The sequence below is a fragment of the Balaenoptera acutorostrata genome, chromosome 16 (assembly GCF_949987535.1).
Source record: "Balaenoptera acutorostrata chromosome 16, mBalAcu1.1, whole genome shotgun sequence".
NCBI classification, from domain to species: Eukaryota; Metazoa; Chordata; class Mammalia; order Artiodactyla; family Balaenopteridae; genus Balaenoptera; species Balaenoptera acutorostrata.
The window spans coordinates 48,664,238-48,689,813 of NC_080079.1; the positions used below are offsets into that span (position 1 = coordinate 48,664,238).

General features: G+C 49.6%; 1 protein-coding gene across 1 annotated transcript; it reads left to right on the forward strand.

Annotated features, from left to right (window-relative positions):
• The first annotated feature begins 2,491 nt into the window (after nt 1-2,491).
• TMEM273 (transmembrane protein 273) lies at nt 2,492-25,194 on the forward strand. The gene is made up of 4 exons (XM_057531464.1): nt 2,492-2,532; nt 22,842-22,895; nt 23,768-23,908; nt 25,160-25,194. Exons 1-4 carry the CDS (start codon nt 2,505-2,507, stop codon nt 25,192-25,194), a joined length of 258 nt encoding a protein of 85 aa, XP_057387447.1. The 5' UTR covers nt 2,492-2,504.
• The last annotated feature ends 382 nt before the right edge of the window (nt 25,195-25,576 follow it).

Sequence of the window (25,576 nt, forward strand, 5' to 3'; positions counted from 1 at the left end):
TGGTGGAGCAGGTTACCTCCCAACCACAGGTAAGGTCCACAACCTCGCTCTAGGCGGGAGGCTGGGGCTGGGCTGGCTCAGCCTGGGTGTGAACTAAGTAAATTGATTCCTTTATTCAATAAAAGCTATTGAGACCTTGTGCTGTGTCAGGCGCAGGGCTAGGTGCTCTGGCCCCTGACCTCACAGGCTCCCAGTCTAGTGGGAGTCATCCCAATACCTGTGAAGGAGCAACCTCAAGTTAAGAACTGGGCCTTTGTTACAGGGGCATGGGGTGGGCACCCATTCTGGCTGAGGGGGGCACCAGACCACACTGAGACTCCAATCACACCTAGGTACACTGGATAGATGTCAGGCTATCTTTTCAGATTCTAGTTTATGGGACCATTTTGAGCATCTGTGTTTCCTCCTCCTCCACTCAAGCAGGTAGCAGATGCTGCATTTTCTGATCTCGGGAGGTTATGGCAGGGTGAAAAAGAAGAAGTCGCTGCAGAAAATTCCCTCTGTGGGTTTAAATATGAAAGGTCGAGCCCTGGAAGAGATCTCGAGTGGCAGTCTAGAGCAGAAGGTACCCACTGGTGTTTGGTTTGACGTGCCTCATGGTAAAACATTTTAAAATTATCAAAAATTGGAAAGTCAGTGATTTCACATCAACCTGAGACCTCTTTGTGCACCTGAAAGCTCTGGGTCTGCTTGCAGCTCCCCTGGTGTGTTTCCTGCAGCCCCCAGCCACTGCCCATGGATTATTACGTCTGCACTGGCATTTTCTTACAGTTCGCTTAGTTGAAAGTGAAATATTTCTCCTACACATGTCTCCATTAAGTGGGATAAAGATTTTAAAAGTCCACATGTTTCAGGAGAAGCAAGAGAGAGTATGCTTCCTGGGGCAGGTGAAGGCTGAGCCAAAATGTTTAATGTGAAATAAAGTGTGTCTGGGTAAAAGGATGAACTAAAATGAAGCAAACTGCATTCTCCAGGAACAGCCTACGCCATTCACGTGGAGACTTAGAGGAGCAAAAGTGGCCGTTCTGAAGGGGCCCAATCTGTGGGTGTCAGTGGCCACCAGTGCAACCTGATGCCCTCTGGCTGGACGGCTGGACCTTGGCAGTGGGTGGTACCCACCCATGGAGGGCACAGCACAGTGTGAGGAGCACAGGCTGCCAGCTGATGGCCTGGGCTCAATGCCCAGCTCAGTGGACCTGGGGGGGCCCTACACCTCCGTGGTGTAGTTTCCTCCTCTGTCAAAGGAAGGTCAGTGCTAACACCTGACTCAAGGGGTTGTGATGGGGATCAAATAAACTCACATTGTAAGAGAGCACCAGGCCTGGCGGCAAGCACTCACCAAGTTAGCTGTGTTAGGGATTTGGCTGAGGAAGCCCAAGAAAGAAAAGACTTCAATGTCTGCCCGCTCATTTGGATGGAGCTCAACAACTGTCATTAAGTTGATTTACATCTTAGAAAGTGACATTTCTTGCATGCTGGAGTTGGTGGCTTGACAGTCAAGGAGAAGTACGGAGACATGTGGCCCCAAATCTGCGGGTTGAACCTGTGTTGACAGCCGAGGGTCCTCCGGGGTAGGGCACTTGACCTGGGATCTGTGAACTTGGATGGGAAAAAAATTATATCTCTGTCCTCTAACCTCTAATGGAAACTTAGCCTTTCCTTGTAATGTGAGTGCAGTCAACAAGCCACAGTGCTATTACCACATGGGTGGTTCTATTACTAGTAGGAGCTGTGGGTATCTCCATCCATATTCCAGTTGTTAGAGACATCTCTCAGTAACACTTACATTTATCACGACATCAAGATTGTGGTAATTATTTCACCTGCTGCTAGACCTTGTTATTTACTGTGTGGGTAAGGAAGCACATATACTTCTGTATCTCAAGTCTGTTTTCTAAATATTTGGATACCTGTATTTCAGAATCACTGGTTTCTTTTATAATCCCTAAGTACTTTATTTGGGGCACTTAAAAATGTTATTCTGGGAAGTGATCCATAGGCCTCCCCAGATGTAAAGGGGGGTCCGTGGCACAAAAACAGTGACTGCCCCATACTCTGGGCTCGGGGGCACTTCCTGTCCCTACCCCACAGCTGTAGGGGTTACTACAGGAGCTGGACGTCCAGGCAGGCCAGCTTTGCCCACATGCCTCTCTGAGACTTACCAGCTGCGATCTCTGGGGAAGAATCTGCACCCAGCCGCACTTGGGTTCAGTGCTGTGTGGGGAAGATTACAGGATATAATGTTGGGTAATGACCGGTACCACCCGCCCCCCCGCCCCGCTGCTCACCGTGGGCCAGCTCCCTTTTGCTCCCTGTGCTGGCCAGGATGACAGGGCTGAGAGGAGCTGAGCAGTGTCGGGCTGTGGTAGCAGCTTCCTTCCCCATCTGTCACGTGGGGCTTAGGGGCTTGGCTCCTGTCCTCTGGAGTCTTGGGTCACATGGCCCTCCCTGTCTGCCCTTTGAGGAGCCAGGAGCAGAGAGCCAGCATGGACTTGGGGGCCAGCATGCTGAGAGCCCTCCTCCTTCTCCTGGGTAAGTGAGACGTGCGGAAAGGGGGCTCGTGTTACTCTTTTGTGGCAGGTGGGTGCCTCAACGAGTTGGAAACTGGGGCATGTTAGCCCATCAGGGCTCAGTCCCTAAAGCACTGAGCCTTTGGACAGATGGCTTTTCTCACTTTGAGGGGACAGTAAGCAATGCTCTTGTCTGTTTCACTCTAGTTGCAACTTACAAATGCTTCCGGGACAGTGGAGAACAGTAAGTATGGGCTTGGGACCTAGACAAATCTGGCTTTAAATCGTGGCTCTGTTGCTGACAAACGGAGCAAGCTTCTTAGACTCTCAGTTTCTGAACCAATAAAAGGGAGGATAATAATGTTTACCTTCTAGAATTGTGTGAAAATTAAGTTAAATTTAATTGAGTCAAATCAAAATAATTACATAAAATGAGAAAATGTAGGTATGGAGATGTTTTTCTAATGTTAATGGTGAATCAGTCTTTTTATGGAATAAAGCAGACTCTTAGTTACCCAGAAGTATCTTTGTTTTTTAAAGTCATTTTTAATTCTGTGATCACAAGAAGGAAGAAGGGAGAGAGGCAGAGACTAAGAGAAAAGCAGGACCAGATATAGAGGGAGAAATATCAGGCCAGAGAAGCAGAGAGGAAAAACCCAAGAGAGACAGAGATCAAGGCAGAGTGAGGGTTAGAAATACTCATAGGTAGAGATAGAAAAGGAAAGAGTCATACAACTTTGCAACATCCCCATTAACATCAACTGTTATTTCTTAAAAAGGCAATGGATGCCTGTGGTATACACAAAGATGCTCTTTCTCAGAACTTGCACTGAGTCAAGACTCAGAGACAAGCAGTCTGTCTCTAGATTTAATATTCTGTCTCTGGAGCAATAGCCTGTATCCTGGACATGGATGAAATTATTCCCATGGGGAAGACTCTCTACGAAGCCTGCACCAAGCCCAGGGAAGAAGAAAGACCCTGACCTTTGGGAGTTAGTATGTCAGACAGACAGCAGCCTCAGCATCTATCAGTTTACACGTGGAAATCAGCATGTGTAATGAGTGACAGTGGCAGTGAGAGGATGGTGAGAACCAGCAAGCCAGAACTAAGGACGTGCAGGGCAGATAGTGCAAAGTGTACCCGGTAAATGGCAGAAGGTGACAGAAGTTCTAACCCTTGTTTCTGCTTTTGACCTATGTAGGTACACAAACCACTCTGTCCTGGGGGAAAAAGTTAAATTTAAGAAACCCAATGAAAAAAATGTGCAGATATATGAACAGGCAATTCATTGAAGAATTACAAATAGATGATAAACTTTAGAATGCTCAAGCTCACAAATAATAAAAGAAATAATAACATCCAACATCCTTGAGTGCTTCTGATGAGCTGTGTATTCTTCTATATATTCTGCTCAGCACTTTGTATTAGCTCATTCAGTCCCTACACAACTCTATGAAATAGGTCCCCCTATTATCTGCATTTTATGGATGAGGTTTTAATTACTTGGCTTTCAAATACTATTAGGAGTATCCGAAAGAGATAGTAGTGATTAGGCATGTGCGTTCAGCTCTAAACCCCCCGAATGTTAACTCTTGCTCTGCTATTTACCAGCCCAGAGAGCGTAGCCGAGATCTTCATCCTTGTGCTCAGTTTCCTCATCTGTAACTTGGGGTTAAAGATAGTACCAACCTCATAGGTTGAGAGATTTCAATCTATTATCACATTTAAAGCAGGTAGCCAGTATCTAATGTGAGGTGAGCATTCACTATTGAGTCCTCGGGATACCGAATTCTCCGAAGACAATTTGGTAATTTGTAGCAAAATATAAACTGTTCACAACCTTATACCCCAAAATTCCACCTCCAGGAACTTACCCTAATGAAATAATAGGGTAAAAGCTCCTTAAAATATTTAACAGGATGCTATTCAGCACTGCTGACCACAGCGAAAACCAGAAACAAGTGATTACCAGTCGGAATATGGCTAAATCAATTATGCTCTAATGTTTCCAACAATATCCAATAAGTTTAAATGAAAAACTTAACTTTCTCAGAACTGATATGGATAGAAGATAAGAGACAAAGTGATAGTTACAGAGTTATAGTTATGTAGTTATATTTTGCATATGTTTTCCTGCCTTTCCAAAAATTGGCTGGAAGGAAATCTAGCAAATGGTTAATAATATCCTTTAACTCTTTTTAGGAAATAGGATTACGGAGCATCTTTTAGTTTCTCTGTATTGCAATTTATCATAATGATCATATATATTCTTTTTTTTAATAAATTAAAAAATAAATTATTAATTAATTAATTTTTGGCTGCGCTGGGTCTTCGTGGCTGCCCGTGGGCTTTCTCTAGTTGCGCCGAGTGGGGGCTACTCTTCGTTGTGGTGCGCGGGCTTCTCATTGCGGCGGCTTCTCTTGTTGTGGAGCACGGGCTCTAGGTGCGTGGGCTTCAGTAGTTGTGGGACGTGAGTTCAGTAGTTGTGGCTCCCGTACTTTAGAGCACAGGCTCAGTAGTTGTGGCACATGGGCTTAGTTGCTCCGCGGCATGTGGGATCCTCCCGGACCAGGGCTCGAACCCATGTCCCCTGCATTGGCAGGCGGACCCTTAACCACTGCACCACCAGGGAAGTCCCTGATCGTATATATTCTTAATTCCAATAAATAAATTTCTATGAAGAGAAAAATAACACAACAGCCTGTTGAAAGACGTAAGAAAAAATTGTGCTTTCCCCTTTATGGACTGGTGATAGGGACCTGGAGATTATCTAGTGTAACCTGCTAACAGGTGGCCTGTGAGGTCAGGTGACCAGGCAGGTCACCCCAGGGCGTATGTGAGAACTGTGCATGAGAGGGCTTTCAGGGACACAGTCGGGAAGAGGGGCATCTCCGCCTTGTCACCCCGGTGACGTCCAGGCTCTTCTGGGACCTGGGAAGAGACCAGGTCCACTATTTCCCGCACGTGGAGTAGTTGGAGAGTTTTTGAAAAACCAGTTCTCGAATATTTTGAAATTATTTCTAAAACTTAGATCAATGTAACAAACATTCATGGACCCAACACCCTGAATTAACACATTTAAAAATTTGGTTGTTCTTTTAGATATCTGTATTTCAAAGGAGATGGATAAATCAACACATCCATCAAAGACACAGAACACCAGAGATGGAGTTAAGCTCTTTGGTTCACCTCCTCTGTCTTGTTTTCCTCTCTCCTTCTCCAGAGGAAGCAGCACCCCTGCTCTGACCATGCTTCCTTCCTGTGTTGTTTTCCAGGTGTTAAAATGTTGACCTGAATGCCGCCTATGTTAGCACAGGTAACATCTGTGTCATCTACCCATTCTGAGCCTATGAATCAGGTGTATTCGTTTTAACAATCTCTATGATTCTGTTGAAACACCATGTCATAATTTCACTATTCATTCCAGTTCTGACTGAATTTAGGTTGTTTCTAACTTTTCTCATGACGGCTGTAGCTGCAATGAGCCTTCTCGGTCCCACCTCCTAGAACCTATATGCAGCTGTTCCCTAGGAGGCACACCTGGAGGGGAGTTACTGTGTCATTTGTATGTGCAATTCTACTCTTATTGGAACTGTTCTCCACCAGTGAGGTCTGGATTATCTGTCCCGCTACAGATTCAGCGATACTCAATATTGTCAGATTTCTCTTTTTTTTTTGCCAATCTGAGTAGTAAAATATTACTTCCAAGTTTTTAGGCTATGTGTTCCTGATTGCTAGTGAGAAGAACCATTTCCTGTATACTTATCCGACAGGTTTCTTTTTCTGTAAACTTCCTGCTAGTTTTATTTCGTTATTGTTCTCTTATGTATTTTTTCTGGATATTAATTATTTCTTTGTGTCATGCATTGTAAATATTTTCTCTTAGTATTATTGCTTTTCTTTTATGTTTGTGGCATCCTTTGCTCTGCAGAAGTCTCTAAATGTGATACAATCAAATGTATCAGTCTTTTCCTTTTTGTGTGTTTTGTTTTTCTCTCTTGTCTAAGAAACATTTTTAAAAAAACCTTAAAGTGGTTGCATTTTTCATGATTAGGTCTTTAATTTATTTGGAATTTATTTTTGTGTATGGGCTAATTTTAATTTTTTCTATATGGAACATTAATTGTCCTATCATTTATTTAATCATCTTTCCTTTCTCTCCCGCTTTGCAATGCTTCTTCTATACCCATCTCACATATGTTTGAACTGTTCATGGGCTTCCTATTCTGTGCCATTTTTGTATCTGTCTGTGTTGTCATGTCACACTGTTTTATTTACTATAGCTTATGCATCTTGATTACTTGTAGGTAACATCCCTCCTCCTCCATCTCCTCCTCTTCTTCTTCCTCCTCCTCTTTCTCTTCCTTCTTTTTCTTCTTTTGTGCCTTAAACTCATCTTGGCTCTTATCATGCCCTTACTCTTGCATGTAGAGTAATTGCACGCATTCCTTGAAAGCATCATAAGCCCACTTCCTGAGATCTGATTCTGGGTATGGTGCTGCTCCCAGCACCTCTATGTAGACCTCATTCATTTCTCACAAGCAGCCCACAAGGTAGATGCTCTTATTACCATAATCATCATTATGCCCATTTCATAGATGAGGAAACTGAGGCACATATCAATACAGTTGCTTACCAGAGGTCATGGAGCAGGTAAGCGAGAATGGTGGGATTCAAATGGAAGCATTTTGATGCCCAAAGCCTATATTTTTAGCCTGTCAGTCAAGACTAGGAAGTGGTATCATCATGCAAAAACTGACATGACTTTTCAAACTGTTCTTTCAATTTTTTTATTTCAAAATAATATCAAACCTAAGAAAAGTTGCAAGAATAAGAATAGTGCAAAGAATGTATGATTTGCTGATTTCTTAAACAAATTACCTCATTTGCTTTATTATATATTTTCTCTTTCACTCTCTCTCTCTGAAGATAGGGAAAAGATATGATAAAGCAAATGTGGTTATGTCTATTCTGTATTTATAACCTCTATCTATCTATATGTAAATATAGCTATGTTTTTATAAAACAAATGAGGATATCTATTATATATAATAGATATGATATATATGTATATACATATATACAGAGAGAGAAAGAGAGAGAGAGAGAGAGAGAGAGAGAGAGAGAGAGAGAGAGAGTGAGAGAGTTTTTTTCCAGAGCCATTTGAGATTAAATTATACACATCATTTTTTTTTAAACCTACTAAATACATTAATGTGTATTTTTTAAAGACTGGAGATAATCTCTCACATAACCACAGTCCCAGTACAGTTATCAACTTCAGGATATTTAACATTGACAAATACTTTCACATAATCTATCATAGTGCAATATTTACAGGGGACCCAGCAACATCCTTTGCAGCTTTCACTGCGTCTCAGTCAAGGAGCCAGTGGGGAGGATCAGATGTTTCGTTTGGTAGCCATGTCTCTTTAACTTTCTTTGACCTGGAACATCTCCACAACTTTTGTTCACTGTTTATGACACTGATGTTTGAGAAACTTCCATCCCCTTTTTTTCATGGAGCATTCCTCATTTTGGGGTTTACTTGATATCCTAGTGATCGGATTCCAGGGCTCCCTTCCCCACCAGAAAACTCCGTAACTGATCTTGTGTCCTCAGGGTTTCACATTGGGAGGCGTAGGACAGCTTCCTGAGAAATGCTGATGTACTTCTGACATAATGATGAAAGACTTAAAACTAGGTTTTGGATTATAGTTGTCACAATTCTAAATAAATTATTTGCCACTTAACTACTAACCAATCAATATTTTAAAATTTTGTTAAAATATTGCTCTAAGAAGAGCTATTGAAAATATCTGGTGAAATTTCTAAGCATTTTATTAGAGGTTTGCACCTTCCTTTTTAAAAAGCTGCCGTATAAAATATTCCTATAGACTGTAATTCCCACCAAAAAGTCAGCCATCTGTCTTCATTTTAATTCCATTGGAAAGCTCCGTTGAAATCTATGTATTATTATAATCATGATAATAAAAGAAACATAATATCACTTTAATTATGTTCCAGTGCCTAAAACATTCTTCACTGAAGGAGCCAGAGTGATTGAAGAGAGCAGAGGCTTTTCTCCCCCCTTAATTTATAATGAAAAGATGGCAGAGGCCGAGGTAAAGAGAATTAAATTCGTTTTTATCTTACAAGTCAAAGTCATCACTTTATTCCTTGACTCTTACTCCCTGAGATCTTTGTAAAAATCTTTCCTGACAGCTTTTCCCCTGTTTCAGATTCCTGCCAAGACAATGGTTCAGAATTGTGTGGTGTGTGGATTCCAGTGAGAAAGAATTCCTGCTGTATTATTTCTCTTTGACTGTGTAACAAATTGCCACAAATATAACAAAAGAAACATGCACTAGGGTCTTTCTCAGAAAGTCAGCAGAGGGTAAAGGAAGGGGCTAGGCCCCCGGAAGGCAAGGAGAAATTTCCTGATAGAGTAAGAATTCTCTTCATGACTTTTACCCATTTTCTAATTCAATTGCTTGGGTTTTTTTTTCTTTTCTTTTATTACTGCAGAATCTTAAGAGTTCTTAATATATTCTGGACTTAAGTTCTTCGTCAAATATGTGATCTTCAAGTAGTTTCCCTCAGCCTCTAGCTTGTCTCTTCATCCTTGTCACAGGGTCTTTCACAGAACAAAGTATTTAATTTTAATTAAGTTTAATTTACTGATTTGTTTTTCTTTTATGCTTTTGATAGCGTGTCTGAGTTTTCACCAAGCCCTAAGTTTCTAAGATTTTAGCTTACATTTTCTTCTAAAAGTTATATAGCTTTATATTTTGCATTTAAATCTATGATCCATTTTGAATTCATCTGTGAATTTAAGTCAAGGTAATTTTTTTCTTCTTTTTTCTTTCTTTCTTTTCCTCCCTTCCCTCCTCCCTCCCTCCCTCCCTTCTTTCCTCCCTCCCTCCCTCTCTTCCTTCCTTCCTTCCCTCCTTCCTTCCTCCCTCCCTCCCTTCCTTCCTTCCCTCCTTCCTTCCTTCCTCCCTCCCTCCCTTCCTTCCTTCCCTCCTTCCTTCCTCCCTCCCTCCCTCCCTTCCTTCCCTCCTTCCTCCCTCCCTTCCTTCCTTCCTACCTTCCTTCCTCCCTCCCTCCCTCCCTTCCTTCCTTCCTTTCTTCCTTCCTTCCTTCCTTCCTTCCTTCTTCCCTGCCTCCCTCCCTCTTTTTCTCTCTCTCTCTTGCTTTGTTGCTTTCATTCTCCTATGGATATCCAATTCCTCCAGCACCATTGGTTGATACAAAGATTCTCCGTCTATTGAACTGATTTTGCTCACTCATCAAAAACCTGTTAGTCGTACTTGTGTTTTTGATATATTAGAGCTTTCAGTCTGACATTTCATGTTTTGATTTCTGATCGTTCTCTGTTTTTCGTTTCTCTTTTTCCTACCTTCCAGTGTGTTACTGGAACTTTTTTTAGAATTCCATTTTGATTTGTCTGTAGTGTTTCTGAGTATATTGCTTTTCATAGCATTTTGAGTGGTTGCTCTAGGTATTACATTATAAACATAATGTATCACAATCTACTGGTGTCAACATTTAACAGTTCACGTGAAATGTAGAAATTGTGCTTCTGTGTCCATTTACTCTCTTAAATATTTCTTCTACATATATTGAGAATTGTATCAGACATGTTATAGTTTTTTAGCTTTAGCTGTTAAACAATTTAGACATCTTAGAGGAGAATGAAAATCTGTTTTATTGCCACATATTTTTATGAGCTGTGACAGACACCAATGACTCAGCCTCACCTGACCTCAGGCCACATGCCGCTTCCAGGGGGAACCTCAAGGCCCTCAGCCAGTTTGCCTTCCCCTCTCTACCTTTCAGGATCTTCTTATGTGAGTTTTTAATATAATATCTAGCGTGTTTTGCTATACTTAGTGAGAGCAATAGAGAAAAGTAAGCCTATCCCATCTTCCCAGAACGGAAGTCTGAAATGAGTTTTTAAGAGCCTGGGGGAATGGGTGATTTGGAGGAATGCTTTTTGGGGAGGGGCTCTGGGCTACCTAACATCTCTCAGACACACATCCCTGATCCTAGAGACTCCTGAAGGGGAGACATGCCCTGTGAGGTGACGGCAGGAGGTGCGACCTCGGCAGAGTGTCTGTCTGTGGGGCAATCCCCCGGTCCTTGCACACTGGGTGGGAGCTACAGCCAAGCGGCTCAGAGCCGGAGATGACCTGGCTGACACACTAATCAGCAGACTTCTTCTTTTTTTTTATTTTTTATTTTTTAACATCTTTATTGGAGTATAATTGCTTTACAATGGTGTGTTAGTTTCTGCTGTATAACAAAGTGAATCAGCTATATGCATACATATATCCCCATATCTCCTCCCTCTTGCGTCTCCCACCCACCCTCCCTATCCCACCCCTCTAGGTGGTCACAAAGCACCGAGCAGATCTCCCTGTGCCATGCGGCTGCTTCCCACTAGCTATCTATTTTACATTTGGTAGCGGGTATATGTCAGTGACACTCTCTCACTTTGTCCCAGCTTACCTGGCCCCCTCCCCATGTCCTCAAGTCCATTCTCTACGTCTGCGTCTTTATTCCTGTCCTGCCCCTAGGTTCATCAGAACCATCTTTTTTTTAGATTCCATATATATGTATTAGCATATTGTATTTGTTTTTCTCTTTCTGACTTACTTCACTCTGTATGACAGGCTCTAGGTCCATCCACCTCACTACAAATAACTCAGTTTCGTTTCTTTTTATGGCTGAGTAATAGTCCATTGTATATATGTGCCACATCTTCTTTATCCATTCATCTATCGATGGACACTTAGGTTGCTTCCATGTCCTGGCTGTTGTAAATAGAGCTGCAATGAACATTGTGGTACATGACTCTTTTTGAATTATGGTTTTCTCAGGGTATATGCCCAGTAGTGGGATTGCTGGGTCACTCACTCCTAAATTAAACCACTCGTGCTTCCTCTTTAAAGTCACGTAAGCATCTCTGTCACACCCAGATCCTCATTTATCCGCCAGAATCGCTTGAACTGCTCTTTTTATTAAATTTGATTCCATTAAATAACCGGCTAATGGTTCTCAGTAAGATAAACTGGGCTCACGCTCTCCCTCTTGTCTGAATGAAACAGATAAGCAGCTGGGGAATTTCTGCCTGGAACCTGGCTGCACCCACCCCAGAGGCCTGTGCAAACCCTTGGGCCACATCATCAAGGAGTTGATGTCCAGGGATCGAGGTGAAGGACTGGAGCTGGGCCCATGGGCTATACCACATGGACATCAGGGCTTTCTCTTATGTTAAGGAAACAGTGTTTTTCACCAGACTCTGCTGGGACACAAAATAAGTGAGTTAGGCCCCAACCTGAAGGCGTTGACAGTCTATGGAAAGGACAGTTGTAATGTGGTGGGTTAAGTGCTGAGATGAAGGAACATGGAGGGAAGAGAGGAGGAGCACCTTGATCCAAACTAGGGTATCCAGGAGGGCTTCCTGGAAGAGGAGTTTTGCTGAGCGCAAATTGCTTATGCCTCTGCCTGGCTGAAATCCTTCAGCAGCTTCCCACTGCTGCAAGGACAGACAAGCGTTTATGTGGCCAAAGGGCCTCCCTAGCCCTGTCATGTGGCCCATCCCAGAGTTCCTGCTCCCCAACCCCATGAATATCCATCAATTTCCTGTCCAGTCTCCAGGCCTCCTCACGTATTGTCTCTGTTGTGTGGGATACGTGCCCTCCCCAACCCCAGGACCCCAGAGATGCTCTCCCCCAGTGCTCCTCACAGTTCTAACAGCATTCTTGTTTCCATGTGTGTCTGTTTGGGTCTCACTCCATCCCACACTGTCACCTCGGTCAGGGCGGGGATCCAGTCTTGCAGGCCGCCGCTCAGCTCAGGCCCAGTAACTGCACTTGTTTGAGTTGATTAGTGCATGAAGTAGAGGCTCAGATTCTAGGAGCCAGTCTGCAGGAGCTGTGAGCAGGGAAGGATCTGGCTGGCCCAGGAGGGCTGCGGGGAGGGCAGCACAGGCTGGAGAGAAGTGGGAGGTGAGGCCGGGAGCCGAGCGCAGGAGGGCTGGGTGAGCCTCAGGAGGAAGCTGGTCTTACCCTGAGGGCGTTTTAAGCAGCCCTGGAGGGAGAGGCCCCTGGCCAGTGTAGCAGGCAGGCTGGCGGTAGGGAGACTTCCCAGGAGAGAGAAGACAGGCTGGATGTGTCTAGGGCCTCGCCAGCAGGGTCCACGCTGGCTTCTGAGGCCGCATTACAGCCTCACGCCAACTTCCCCACTGGAAGCAGCGTGTGGCCTGAGGTTGGGGAGTGGCTGAGGTGCCAGGTCTGTCACAGCTTGTGCCACAGAAGACAGTGTTGGACGGGCAGGCCTGCGACTGTGAGGCAACAGCCCGGGACAGCTAAGCTGACCCAGGGAAAGCTCTGCAGAAGCTCAGAGAGGGCCCATGAGGCAGCCTTGCGGTATGAAGAACAGAGCCCCTTCCTACAGAGCTGTAGATGAGCCCTAGTCACTGAGCCACACGATACATTGTTACGAAGCTTTAGTCAACCTGGAGCCACTGTGACCCTGTGTGCTGGCCTGAGACTCTTCTGAGGAGCCTGGCCAGCCCAGGTTCAAAGCCCAGAGCGCTCCTATTCAGGTGTGTGACCCAACAGGACACGTCACCTGCTGGGGCTTCCCTGTGAAGGGAGAACTGTGGTCCCCAAGAGAGGCCCCTGGCCCTACCTGGCTTTAGAGGGCCCGCGTATCACACACACGTATCCAAATGCAAGAATTTTTGTTTTTAGTCTTTGAAAGTTCTGGAACTGGGTCAGCACACGGATATAAGGGAGAGGGACTTGTATGTGTGCTGGGCAGCTGAGAGTGAGGGGACAGGAGCCACAACTTGGTGGGGGCTAGAAACTAGAGAGCGAGCGAGGGGCTGCTTTTAGTTCAATGACCAAGGGCATTCCTACGCAGACCCAGCTCCCAGAGAGCTGCGCTTCCTCCGTCCACTTGGTGCTCTAGTTTGGGAAGATGTCTTAACACTGCCCAGGAGTTCAGTGGGGAAAGCAAAGTGTTGGTTAGTGGGAGGCCCCTCGGGGCGTCAGACTGAGCCAGGCTCCATCCCAAATCCTGGAGGGTCTGGTCTTTCCAGGAAGCCCAGGCCAAGCCCGACTTCTGCCTGCCCTGTTCAGAAGACCTTGGCAGCCCTTGGGGCCGTAGGCAGGGCTGAGCTTCCCTCTCCAGAAGGTGAACCCTGGGGAGTGGACTGCAGGGCCTGCCGGGAGGTGGCAGGGGGAAGTGTGTTGGACCCTGTGTGTGGCTTGATCTCTAACCTTTAAATATTTAGATTTGTGGCGTGCCCTGGGTTCTGTAAATGTTGGAAGCTGCCTTTAAAAAGATAATTATGGTGGAGACGCCCAACACAGACCTTGGCACACAGCAGGGCCTGATGATGGCAGCAGATGGCTCGGTGTTGCCAAGCTCCCCCGGCTCTCATTGGCTGGGTGTGGCTTTTCTCTGCAGCATCATGGCCCCTTCCCCGAGGGCCAGGCCACCTGTCATCCCACAGCCCCACCCCCTGGACACATACCCCCCTCCGCCAAGTCCCCGAGGACTCCTGAGCGAAGCTTCCCAGAGGCTGAAGAGCACAGTATGAATATTGCATGAATAATAATAACCCACCACTTAGCGGTTATGCAACACTTTCCCCTTGCACGATGCTTTACCATCATTAATTAGTTATTCTGCACTGTTTCCAGCCTCCCCTGCTCTCTCTGCAAAGGTGGGCCCTGAGACTCGCTCCTGAAGACAGGCCTTCTCTGGTCCGAAGCGTCTATGTTGAGTGGGTGGGCTGTCCCCTAGATGGAATACCACAGCCTTCTAGAGGCAACAGCAGAGACCTGGGACCATCTCCCTTCTGACCTGAGTGCCCCTCCAGAGCCGCCTCCTGGTATGCTCTGCCCCTGCCTGTCCCTCGTCCCCTGGAAAGCTGAAGACCCCGTGTCAAGCAGTGGCTGAGTGCTGGTAGAAGACGGTTCCTGCCCTCACTTCAGTCTGTGCTCCCCCCAACCTGTGAGGGGATCCTCGCAGCCACGCTCCGTGTGTGGCCGGGCAGGCTTCCCATGGGCACCCCCGTTGCTGAGAGGCCAGCGAGCTGGGAGCCATGAGGGGTTCCAAGTATCATTCCTTCCCACCCACCATGGGGGCATAGGTAAGTTTCATGCCCTCCCCAGAGACATTCAAAGATGAGCGAACCCCTCCACTGGTGAGGGTAGAGTTGACTGGGTGTTCCAGCTGTGGGACCTCTGACCCCGGCCTCCCTGGACATCACCGCCCACCCCACCAGGGCAGCCCCAAGCACCTCTGACTCCCTCGAGGTTTCGGCAGCTCGCCTGCCAGCTGTGATAGCATTTACATGTCACCACTCCTGGCCAGCACGGACCTGGGGCTCCGTAGGGGCCCTGCCCCTTTGGGAGCACTCCCCAGGCCTAGAGTACCCTTGGTTCCACCTTGGGCCGGAGCTGGCTCGCTGCCTCCAGCCCCTCCAGTAGCCTGGAAGGGTATTGCTCAGTTTGGCTTCTGTAGCTAAGTGTTTTAATCCCAGTGTGTGAATCTTTAAGAATTAATTAGCAAAGATTGCTCAGGAAAAACAAAGTGGGCATAAGTTTTGATACCGTCTGGTCACCCACCATTATTGTTTTCCTCTTAATTATGAGGTTATTTCTAGAAGCTGGAGTCATTTTCCCTTGCATTTTGTTGCCTTGAGTGGGCTCCTCCATCTTTCTGGTGGCCCTCTGTGGCCTCCTGCTTCCAGCTCCTGCCCAGGGCGGCCATGTCCTGGCTGCCTGTCCCGTCCCCATCCTCTGGAAAGCCTGGAGAGCCTCAGTTTACCTGTGCCCCCTCGCTGCTCTGACCCACCGAGCCAGCTTCTTTATTCCCAAGCCCCTGCACCCCCTTGGGCCTCCTGGCCTTCGCTGGCACCTCTTCCTCTGCTGGGGCACCTTCCCTACCTGCCTCCATTCCCCCTCCCCCACCACCTTCACTGGCTCCTACTTGTCCTTTTGTTTTTAATTTAAATAGTGCTCACTCCAGGGGACCTTCTTGATGCCCCCAGGCTGGGTTAGGTCCCCCTTGGTCCTCCTGGACGCTAACGGCTGTGTGCTTCCGTGTGTTAGCAGGGACCCCCTGCATAGACTTCCTTACTCACTGCCCATCTTCCAGGAGCCAGGGCCCACTGCAGGCCGGGGCCTGGGCAGTCCTGAGCTAGGTTTGGGAGCGAGTGCTCTGTCTGGCTCAGTGTGCTCTCTTGCCATGGATGGGGATCCGTGGAAACCAAGGCGCTATTCCCAAGCTCCCAGGCCCATCGTGGAGCCGTCTTTGCTTTGTTCTCCTGGATCTTCTGTTTTCCTTCTGCTTTCCATCTCTCAAACCTGTGCAGCTCCGCAGGTTTGGGTTCTGCCCCAAGTCTAGGTGCTGTCACAGGAAGAAAGGAACGCCAACAGCTGTGGGAGAGGAGTGGCAACGTCCTGTTTACTTGAAGTTTGGCAGTTGCAGCTTCTTTACTGAGACCGGAAGAGGGTATTGAGGAAGAGCAATTTCAAGGTGGTTTCTAGGCTTGTGAGCAGGGAGCCTGACGTTCCTGCAAGTCACAGCCATGTCAGAGGAAGACTGTAGACCCCAGCGCAAACCCAGCAGCTGCGGGGAGCAGGGCTGCTGCATAACCCAGGCCGACTCAGAGTCTGGCATCCTTCTCAGGAGAGGACTGAAGCCTCCATTCTGTATTTGGGCCTAGTGTGCCTAATTTCCAGCACCAAACAGCCCCAGGGAGGGGCAAAAGGACCAGGTCCACCGACCTTGTTTTTCTGAGAAGCAGACCCATCGTGAGCTCTGAAGAGGGAAGGGGTTGCCAGCACCCACAGCCCCCAAACTAGCCCAATTAGAGAAGCGTGCCCTGGGTTCCACTGGGACCCCAAGATCAGCCTCCATTGCAAGGAGGCTTCGGGACAAACAGGCAAGAGAAAGAGCTGTCTGGGTGAGTCCCTTCTATGTGTCAGGGGCTGAAGGCCCCATTTTCAGGTGAGGAGAGTGAGGCCCAGGCTCAAACCACGGTGTGAAGCATAATTGGGACATCCCCTTTCTCTCTGCACTTCCAATCCCCTTTCTAATCCTCCCTCCCAGTGGGATCTGGCTGTGTGGTACTTGGACCCAGGGCCTCAGGTGCATCCGCACTGATGGCAGCCACGTGTCCCATCTGTGTTCCACGAGTGTTCCTGGTCTCAGAGTCTTAGGAGCAATGCTGTCACTAGATTTGTTTCTCTGTGGCTGAACTTTACTTCCTCCTGGGTCCTGTTATCACTACAAAATTGATTTTATCACTGCAAACCACTTCTGGTTTAACAGTAATTTGGGGGTAACTTTCCCATCAGTTCAAGATTCTCCCCTTTTACCTTCTGCTTGCATCTCCCAGGAGGAGAAACTAAGTTCCAAGGAGTCTCACATGTCATCCTGGTCCTGGGGAGAAACGGCTCACTTGGGCTATCTGAAGTGTGTCCTTCGTGCCACAGAACACCCTTCGGGGGCAAGGGTAGGGGTGTGACAAGGTTGCGGGGGGATCCTGAACTGACAGAGAGGAGGGGACCTCCAGAGGAAGTGGCTTTGTGCCATGTCTTGGAGGATAAGAGCTTTCCATAGGACAAAAAAGGTATTGCATCAAAAAGCAGGATGTGCAAAGGCCCAGAGGTGCACAGGCTTGCTTAACTTGCGGATCCTAGTTGGGTTTATTTGAGGCTGTGCTGTGAGCTCCTCGTTCGCAACCAGCACCCTCTGCTGTGTGAAGGACCTGCCACCTAAGTCATTAGGATGCTTCTGATTGCAGGTGATATTTACATAGCTCAGATAAGACTATAAGATAAAGAAGGTGTTTCCTTATTGAGGGGGCTGAGAATTCAAGAAGAGGTGCTTCAGGCACAGCTGGATCCAGGGGCTCAAAAGCCATCTTGGACTTGGTCTCAGCCTGACCCTTTTCTGTGGAGGCTTCAGTCTCAGCAGTTTCCCTCCACCCCGTGGGCCTCCCTCCACCCCTCAGTTACCAATTCCAGAGGGCACTCCTCTTTCTTAATATTTTCCCCAAAGTCCCAGAGTTGAGTCTCACTGGACTGAGTTGGATCACCCCTTGACCAGTCCCTGCTGACAGGAAGAAGTAATACCTGATTCATCAGGGATGGTTCACAGGTCCGTCCTGGAACTGGCCTCGAGGGAATCACAAGGAAGTGGCTCCCCACAGGAAAGCCAAGGTACTGCCTGCAGCCGAGGGGCCAGGAAAGGTGGGCAGGCAAGTGTGGCAAGGCCAGCCCACACAGCCCCGTTCAGACATTCTCCAACTCCTGGAGGCTGAGGTTTGCAGGAAGATGCCAGACATCACCCACGACACTGATCTTTTCTTCAGTGTAAATCTTGTCTCCCTGTCACTCTGCAAGCTCCTTCACGGGGGACTGGGGTCTTGGGTTGCTCTGGGATCCCCCTGGTCACCAGGGCCATGTGGAGCACAGTGGCAGGTACGTCATTCCTATGTGTGGATTCTGTTAGCGGAGGACGGATGCCTTTTCTAGACATCTGAAACCCCTTCCTCGAGTTGAGGACATTGGAATTTATACGATCTAAACTTAGGAGCCATTCTGTAATATTTAAGTTTCAAGATGAAAATGTCCAGGCATCAATTGACAAACACTTAGGGCAGCCTCTCCCTATTTTTAGGTCGGATACTTATAGAACGACATCTGCGTGCATGCACGCCCACTGCCCCACAACTGGAAACACACAGCCTGATTCTGCCCAAATAAGGGTGTCGAAGAGGGACAGCTCCCATGGAGGGTGGACCCAACAGGTGTGGACAGCACGGGAGGTCTGGATGGCAGGGATGGGCTCTCAGCGGGTCAGACTCCAGCTGAGATTGGGCAGGCCACCCTGCGTCTTCCGCTCCCTCTCTGGAGCAGCCCTGCTGCTGTCTTCCTCTGAAGGCTGCCCCCCACCCCCGTACTCGGGGGGAGGGGGACGGAGGGCGCCTCCAGGCCTCAGGACTATTTACTCTTGCAGGAGGTTCCTTCCTGTTGTGAAACCACTTGCAGAGAGCAGGCTGTGCTCTGCAGGACTGAGGCGGGAGGGGCTGCAGAGAGGGGGGTGGGACACTGGCTGTTGTGCAGGGAGGGGTGGAGTGTCGGGTCTCTGTCAGCAGCATGTCCGAATGGGGCCTGAGATGGAAGGGCGACTCTAGACTCAGAGCTGGAATGGTGCCTTTGTGCATCTTAGCAAAAGGCATCATCCTCTGGGCAGGGGTAGCCTCAGGTGTGTGGCTTGGTGAGAGCTCCTGGGCCCGACGTGGCACACATGGGGACAATGTGGGTGGAGGCCCTGGAACCTCAGCAGGCCCATCTAGAGGCAACCCCCCTGCTCTCTGCTCTAGGCAGCAGCAAAGGCCATGCCCTAAGACCTTGGCTCCTGCCCTCTGCACCTGGTTCAGTGTGGACGGTCCTAGCCAGGAATGCCGGTGGTCAAGCCAGATTTGGGCAGCACTGTGCCTACTACAGCCCTGTGAATCTACCAGTCAGAGGGTCCCTGCCTGCCCTCCAGGACCCCAGCCTTGGCACTGCCAGCCCCTGCTCAGCCCCCTTGGACTGTCCCCTGGGTTTGAGAGACGGTCCTCTGGATGCTAAGCTCCCAAATCATGTTTGCACGAGAGAACCCAGAGAATTTCAGCAAGTGCGGCGTGGCTTCCTCATGGGTCTCTCACAGACCTGAACGCAGGAGCAGTCAGGAGGCTTCTGGCTGTGCTTGCAGACCAGCCCTGCTAGGGCCATCCATCCTCCAGCTACTTTGCGGCGCCAGGGGAAATCAGCGCTGGGGACTCGTAGGGGTCTACGGCCCAGGAGGGACTCCCCCGGCTGATGACCCTGGCCGGAGGCAGGGGTGTGGGCAGCTGGGCACAAGTGTGCTTCTGACAGATCCTCAACCAGGGGCTCTGAGAGCACAGGGCGGAGCTCGGGAGGAGGGCGGCACGGAGGATTTCCCTCCCCGAGGAGGGGAAAGGCTGCCGCCGAGTGGCTGTCTGGCTGGCTAGCAGGAATTACGGGGATGGGCTGTGGCTGGTGGAGTGCACAGCGTGGCCCACGGCAGCTGTCAGGGCAGCAGCCCCATGGAGGGCACTCACTCAGTCTCTGACCTCGGACCTGAGGCCCGGGAGCCTGTTTGGGGCCAGGCGCTAGGGGCAGCCTCCCACCTTGGGGCGGACCCAGGATGGAGCGTGGAGGGAGGTGTCTATGGGGCCTGACCCTGTTGGGAGTGAGAGTGGGTGCTGGGCTGAGCCTAGGATCCCTGCCAGGGAGGGGCAGAAAGAGCAGATCATTCAGGATGATGCCTTCGGTCGGTAAGGCTGATGAAAGATGCTGGGCAGCTTGGTGAGGACTGGGGCCTGGCGCTGTCGCCGAGGCCAGGGCCATGCTTTTCTGGACGCCAGATGTCCTTTCTCCCCTTTCCTTCTCAGCCCGCCTGTCAGTGGTCTGGGCTTCTCCGGCAGAGCCTACGTGTGTGTCCCACTGTCCCCATGTCTCCTTGTATCTCTCTGGCTCTCTGACTCTTTCCATCTCGCTTTTTCTGATCTGTGTCCTTTCTTCTCTCTCTGTTCAAGTTTCATCTTGAGCTCATACAAAGTTTTTATGCTGCATGATGGTCAGAGCGATGGTCACCAGGGGAAGACCCCCAAGGGGGAACCCAGGAGAGATGTCCGTGTGTGAGGGGGGCAGGGGAGAGGCTGTCCCTCAGTGGGCCTGGCCTCATGCACTTGTGCCTGCCCTGCCCCATCCCCTGTCTTCCTCCCAGTAAAGGCAGTGCAGAGCAGACTGGTGTCAGAAAGGCCCCAGCGTGAGCACACAGCACACACAGCTCTGTGTTTCTGGCATCAGGCCGGAAGTCGGCTGCATTTGGTGGCTTTAGCAGCCCAGCCCTACCATGTGTGAAACACAAGGCTTTGTCCCATCCCTGGAAAGGTTTACAACCTGACTGGAGTGGCAGGATTAAGGTGAAGAATTAACGTAAAGAGACAATGAAGCTCAATGGGGGCTTCAAAGAACTGACAAAACCAGGGTCATATTGTGTTGTGAGGTGTGGGTGAGTGGATGGGACCCACGTGGGCCCATCAATGACAGAAGTCACCAGATTTCCAAGAAGACTTGTGATCCGAACAAGGCTGTGTACTTTTGCTTCAGAATCCTCCAGCTTTTTCACCACCAAGTGAGGCCACCAGAAAACCCCTAAACTCCATTACGATGGTCCCTTCCCCACCAATGCGCTCAGAGTGAAGATGTCCTCTGTGGAGTGTCAACCCAACCCCTGGGCAGCACTGAGCATGGTCAGCAGACGTGGCTGTGTGACATCTTGCTGCTTTGGTGAGCAAGTGCTTCAGTCACCATTGACCTCCCGGAGGTCAGGACTCAGGAGGTGGACCTCTCCTGGAGCTAAGCTGGGGAAGATGTGGTCCCTCTCAATGAAGTCACCTGCTCTCTTTTAGGAGAAACAGGGGTGTTTTTGCTGCTTCTGCCTTTGCCTGGAAGCTTGAACCCGAGATTAAGGTTTGGGCCTCACCGTCTACCTGCGCCTGCCTCAGCCCTCCAGGCCTTGGCCTTGATGATTTTTGCATCATTCTATTAGTTAGCCGCCTGGGATTTGAGTTTGCAGGGCATCACGGGGCTCTGGGTACGGGTGGCAGGGCTGCCACTTTCCACTTCTCTTGACCCTTGGGCACATCATCAAGTCCTCAATGCCCGGGTTCCTCACTCATCAAACGGCAGTGACGACTGTGCCTGTCTCACAGAGCTGTCGCTGTGACTATTAAATGTATTAATGCAAGTTCTGCCCCCTCAGAGTAAGTGGCCAATTAATGTACACTCCCCTCTCCAAAGCCCATGGCTCTGCCTTAGCTTTTCTAGGGCCCATCTTCAGGGATCAAGGCCCAGCTTGTGAGCCACGACTCCTGTCTTAAGGTTTCGAGCCCAGGCTAGAAGACTGAGACGCCCCTTGCAGCATGCTCTATTACCATCGTCCAGTCATTCACCAAATGTCTATTAATATGTGCCATATCTTTTTTATCCATGCATCTGTCGATGGACATTTAGGTTGCTTCCATGTCCTAGAGGGGTGGGATAGGGAGGGTAGGAGGGAGGCTCAAGAGGGAGGGGATATGGGGGTATATGTATGCATATAGCTGATTCACTTTGCTGTACAGCAGAAACTAACACAGTATTGTGAAGCAATTATACTCCAGTAAAGATCTATTTTAAAAAATGTCTATTAATACCTCCTGTGTGCCAGGCACTGTGTCAAGTGCTAGAGGTAGAACACGCCACAGGGCACTGCACAGCTCCGTGGGGAGACCAGCCAGGAGACGCATCAGTGGGTTAATAGCTGAGAAGCTCTGAGGACAGTGCCTGGCACACAGCAGTGCCGTGTAATGTTCTTAAATAAGTGGTGTGGGCACTTACGATGGGTAAGTACAGCCGCTGTGGAGCACCCAGAGGGGCAGCTAAGCCAGGTGTGGGGCGTCAGGAGGAAGTGACACAGAGCTAAGACGAGATGGAGGATAAGAGGGGAGAAGATGGGGCTGGGCAGAGGGCGTGGCCCAAGGGCAGCCGGTACCGGCCTGAGTGGGGAGCTGGAATCAGTGCAATCTGGCTGCAGTGAGAGGGTTCCTGGGAATGAGGAGGAGCCTAAAGAGGCAGGCAGCTCGGTGCTTTGTGACCACCTAGAGGGGTGGGATAGAGAGGGTGGGAGGGAGGGAGACGCAAGAGGGAAGAGATATGGGAACATATGTATACGTATAACTGATTCACTTTATTGTAAAGCAGAAACTAACACACCATTGTAAAGCAATTATACTCCAATAAAGATGTTAAAAAAAAAAAAAGAGGCAGGCAGGGGTCACAGTGTGGGTCTTAGAAACCGTGTTAAAGAGCTGGTTTCACTTTAACTGCACCTCAAAAAAATTGTTAACCTAAAAAAAAAAAATCACTTATAAAACGAGTGAAATAAAAAGCAGTCTTCTAATAGGAAAAAAAGAAGGATCGGGTTTAACTGAACTCAGCGGAACCTCACTCCTGGTTTTGCAGGGGACTCTAATGTCCCAGCAAGGCTCCCAGACACTCCATGGCGACCGGGAGCCACCTCTGTGCTCCTGAGGGTGGTGGCCCGGGGAGAGGGCTTCCTGTGCTAGGCTTTCCCAGACCTGCGGGAGTGGGTGTTTGGGGACAGCGCCCATACCCCCCGGGCCTGATCTTGGCCAGAAGTTCTGTTCTAACCAGACTCTGGGTTTTCTGTCTCCGCAGATGTTGGAGCAGCTCAAGTGTTCGCAACGGGCCAGCCTGCTGGGGCCGAAATTGGTAGGTGGCTGCGCAGCTGATTCTGGGCGCAGGGCGGAGGGGCCGGAGGAGGTACCCCGAGAGGCCCGGGCCGGTGGGGTGTCCTGGTAGGGTTTCCTGCCGGTCGTCATGGAACCAGGGCAGTGTTCACCCGCAGGCCTGCCTGAGTGGCTAACACGGCTGCATCCCGGGGGTGTGGTGGTGCAGGAGAGCCTGTCCTCGAAGGGGACGTGAGTCGTCAGGGTCGCCTCCATCCACACTCTGTGACTGCGGCCACGAGCCCGGGACAGCAGGATCTGCCTGGCTTCCGTGGCCTGGCCGGTGTCTCTCTCCACATGCATGGTCCCAGCCTCTCTCCACCTCAGGGCTCAGCTCACCAGGTACAGTGCCGCTTGCATGTCACCTCCTCTGGGAAGGCTCTTGGCTCCCAAACTGGCCCGCCCCAGTCACCTGGCACTCAGGTGAGCTCTCGTCTTCCGCTGTTGACCACAGGCTCCTCAAGGTGGTGTCAGGGACTCATTCATTTGCCTTCAGCGCTCAGCAGAGCAGGCAATCAGCACACACTCTACAAGGGAACTGATGAGGGAATAAGTGAGAAAGGCTACAGGAGGCCAGAGAAGCGAGCCATCAGCCACTTGGGAATGATTTCCACAGCTGAAGGGACCATGGATGGAGTTCCAGGAAGAGGAGATGGGGTGTGGGTGGAGGTTCAGGGAGGGGATGTGCTCCCAGGAGAGTGGGAAATTAGGCCGGCCTCAGTGAGTTGGACTGTGGAACATTAAGGACCAAGTGAATGACTTTGAACTTCATCCTGATGTAAAGGGAGCTGTGGAAGTCCTTTGCAGTGTGGTGACTGATTGAAGCCCCTTGTTCAATTCCTCCCTGCCCTTCAGATATCGAATACGCCATCACTGGGATTGCTGTGGGCTTCGCCATATCGGCCAGCTTCCTGGCCCTGAAGATCTGCACGATCAGGAAGCCCTTGTTTGATAATGATTCCTCCGAACAGAGAAGCACTAACGTGGGCTTCAATGGTAAGGAAATGATGCTCAGCCGCATCTCTGCCTTTGCCTGAGGCAAGACCTGACCTGGCCAGTCACCTGGCGTGAGGCTCTGAGGGCAACACTGGCTGGAGAGAGAATAAAAAACATGGGTTGAAAAGAAATGCAGCGACCTCTCTGTGTCTCTGTCTCTGTCTGTCTCTCTCTGCTTCTCTTTCTCTCTCTGTACTTTTCCATTTAGTCATTCTTGAGATTCCTAAGAATCAGCTTTCCTGCAGTAAAGGTGGGGAAGGGAGCTGAGGTGGCTTCAGACAGTAATTTCTATTCTCTTACTCAAATAGTGTGATCAGATGAGACAGATCCCGGGAGGTGAAGAGGCGGCTGCTGGCACGAGTGGGTGGTGGGGAGTGTGGCTGGCACTGCCTACCTGGGCCAAGTTGCACTTTTTTTCATAAATTGGGCAAGTCCTACACTGAGAAGCGCTGAGCGTATCCTCATGATCCAAACAGAGCTGGGCTTACGTGAACCCAGCGTGGTTCTCCACATGCCGTGGCAGCCACGGAGAGGTGCATCCCATGCAGAAGCTGAGCACTCAGTTTGTGTTTTGACAGCAAAATGTAACATTGATTCGCACCCCTTTTCTCTCAGGGTGGGACCTGCAAAATCCATTCCCCGTGTAAGACTGCTTAATAGGATGGTGATGCAGTTTTTCAGAGGATGAGGAGGAAGGACCCTCACCATGTATCTGGAAAATATGATTATTAGCTGTGAAGATGTGCAGAGGGGGGCAGAGAGGGGAGGAGACAGCACTCAGGAGATTCCAGCATGTCCAACTGCACAAGCAACTTCGTTGGTCGTAGGAGTTCACTTGCCGTTGATTTTGTATCACTAGGAATATGAGGGGAGAGAAAAGTCTCTTCATCACACAGCAGGAGATGTTCTAGATCTCCTAAGGGCAAGAGGGCCCGAGATCTGCAAGAGGGGGGAGGAGAGAAGCGACTGGTGGGGGTGGGTGGGCGGTGTCTCTGGGGAAGCCTTAGTTTCACCCCTGTGCTGAGCTAGAGGGCTCAGTAAGGGACCAGATGGAGAAGCTCCGACTGTGCCAAAGGGGAGGGGGCAGAGCACTCAGCCCAAGACCACCACCCCCCCCAGTGACCCCAACCCAGGGAGCCTCTCAGCAGTGCCCAAGTCAGGTGGCTCCGACCCCTCCTGCCGGCCTGGCACTGAGTGAGCTGCATCACCATCGCAGGGCCCCCTTCCCAATGCCCTGCTTTCTCTGTTTAGACAGCATCGAGCTAAAGAAGAGAACTCCAAGGTAAGGTCGCTGCCAACTTGTGACTGGTATTTTCCCTCCTGTTTTATCCATCCTGCTCCGTCGCCTGACATCTTAGCTCCTTTCTCCAGTTTGAAACTCTTCCTAGGGAACTAAGATGCACCACACAGCCCCCTCTTCTCGCTCTCCCCTCCTTTGGGCAGTGGGCAGGTGTCATCTGAGTGGGGAGCCCACAGGGCATGGTAGCCAAAGGGAGCTTGGGCTCCCTTCTGCACACTGTGGGTTAGATTTTGCCCTACCTCCTGCTCAGAGCCATCTCAGAGCATCCCCCGCTCTCAGGATCATGTCCCCAGCTCCTGCCATGTCCCAGTTGGGAAACCACATGTGTTCTGCTCCCAGCTACCTGGCTTCCCTGCTACCACCCAGCC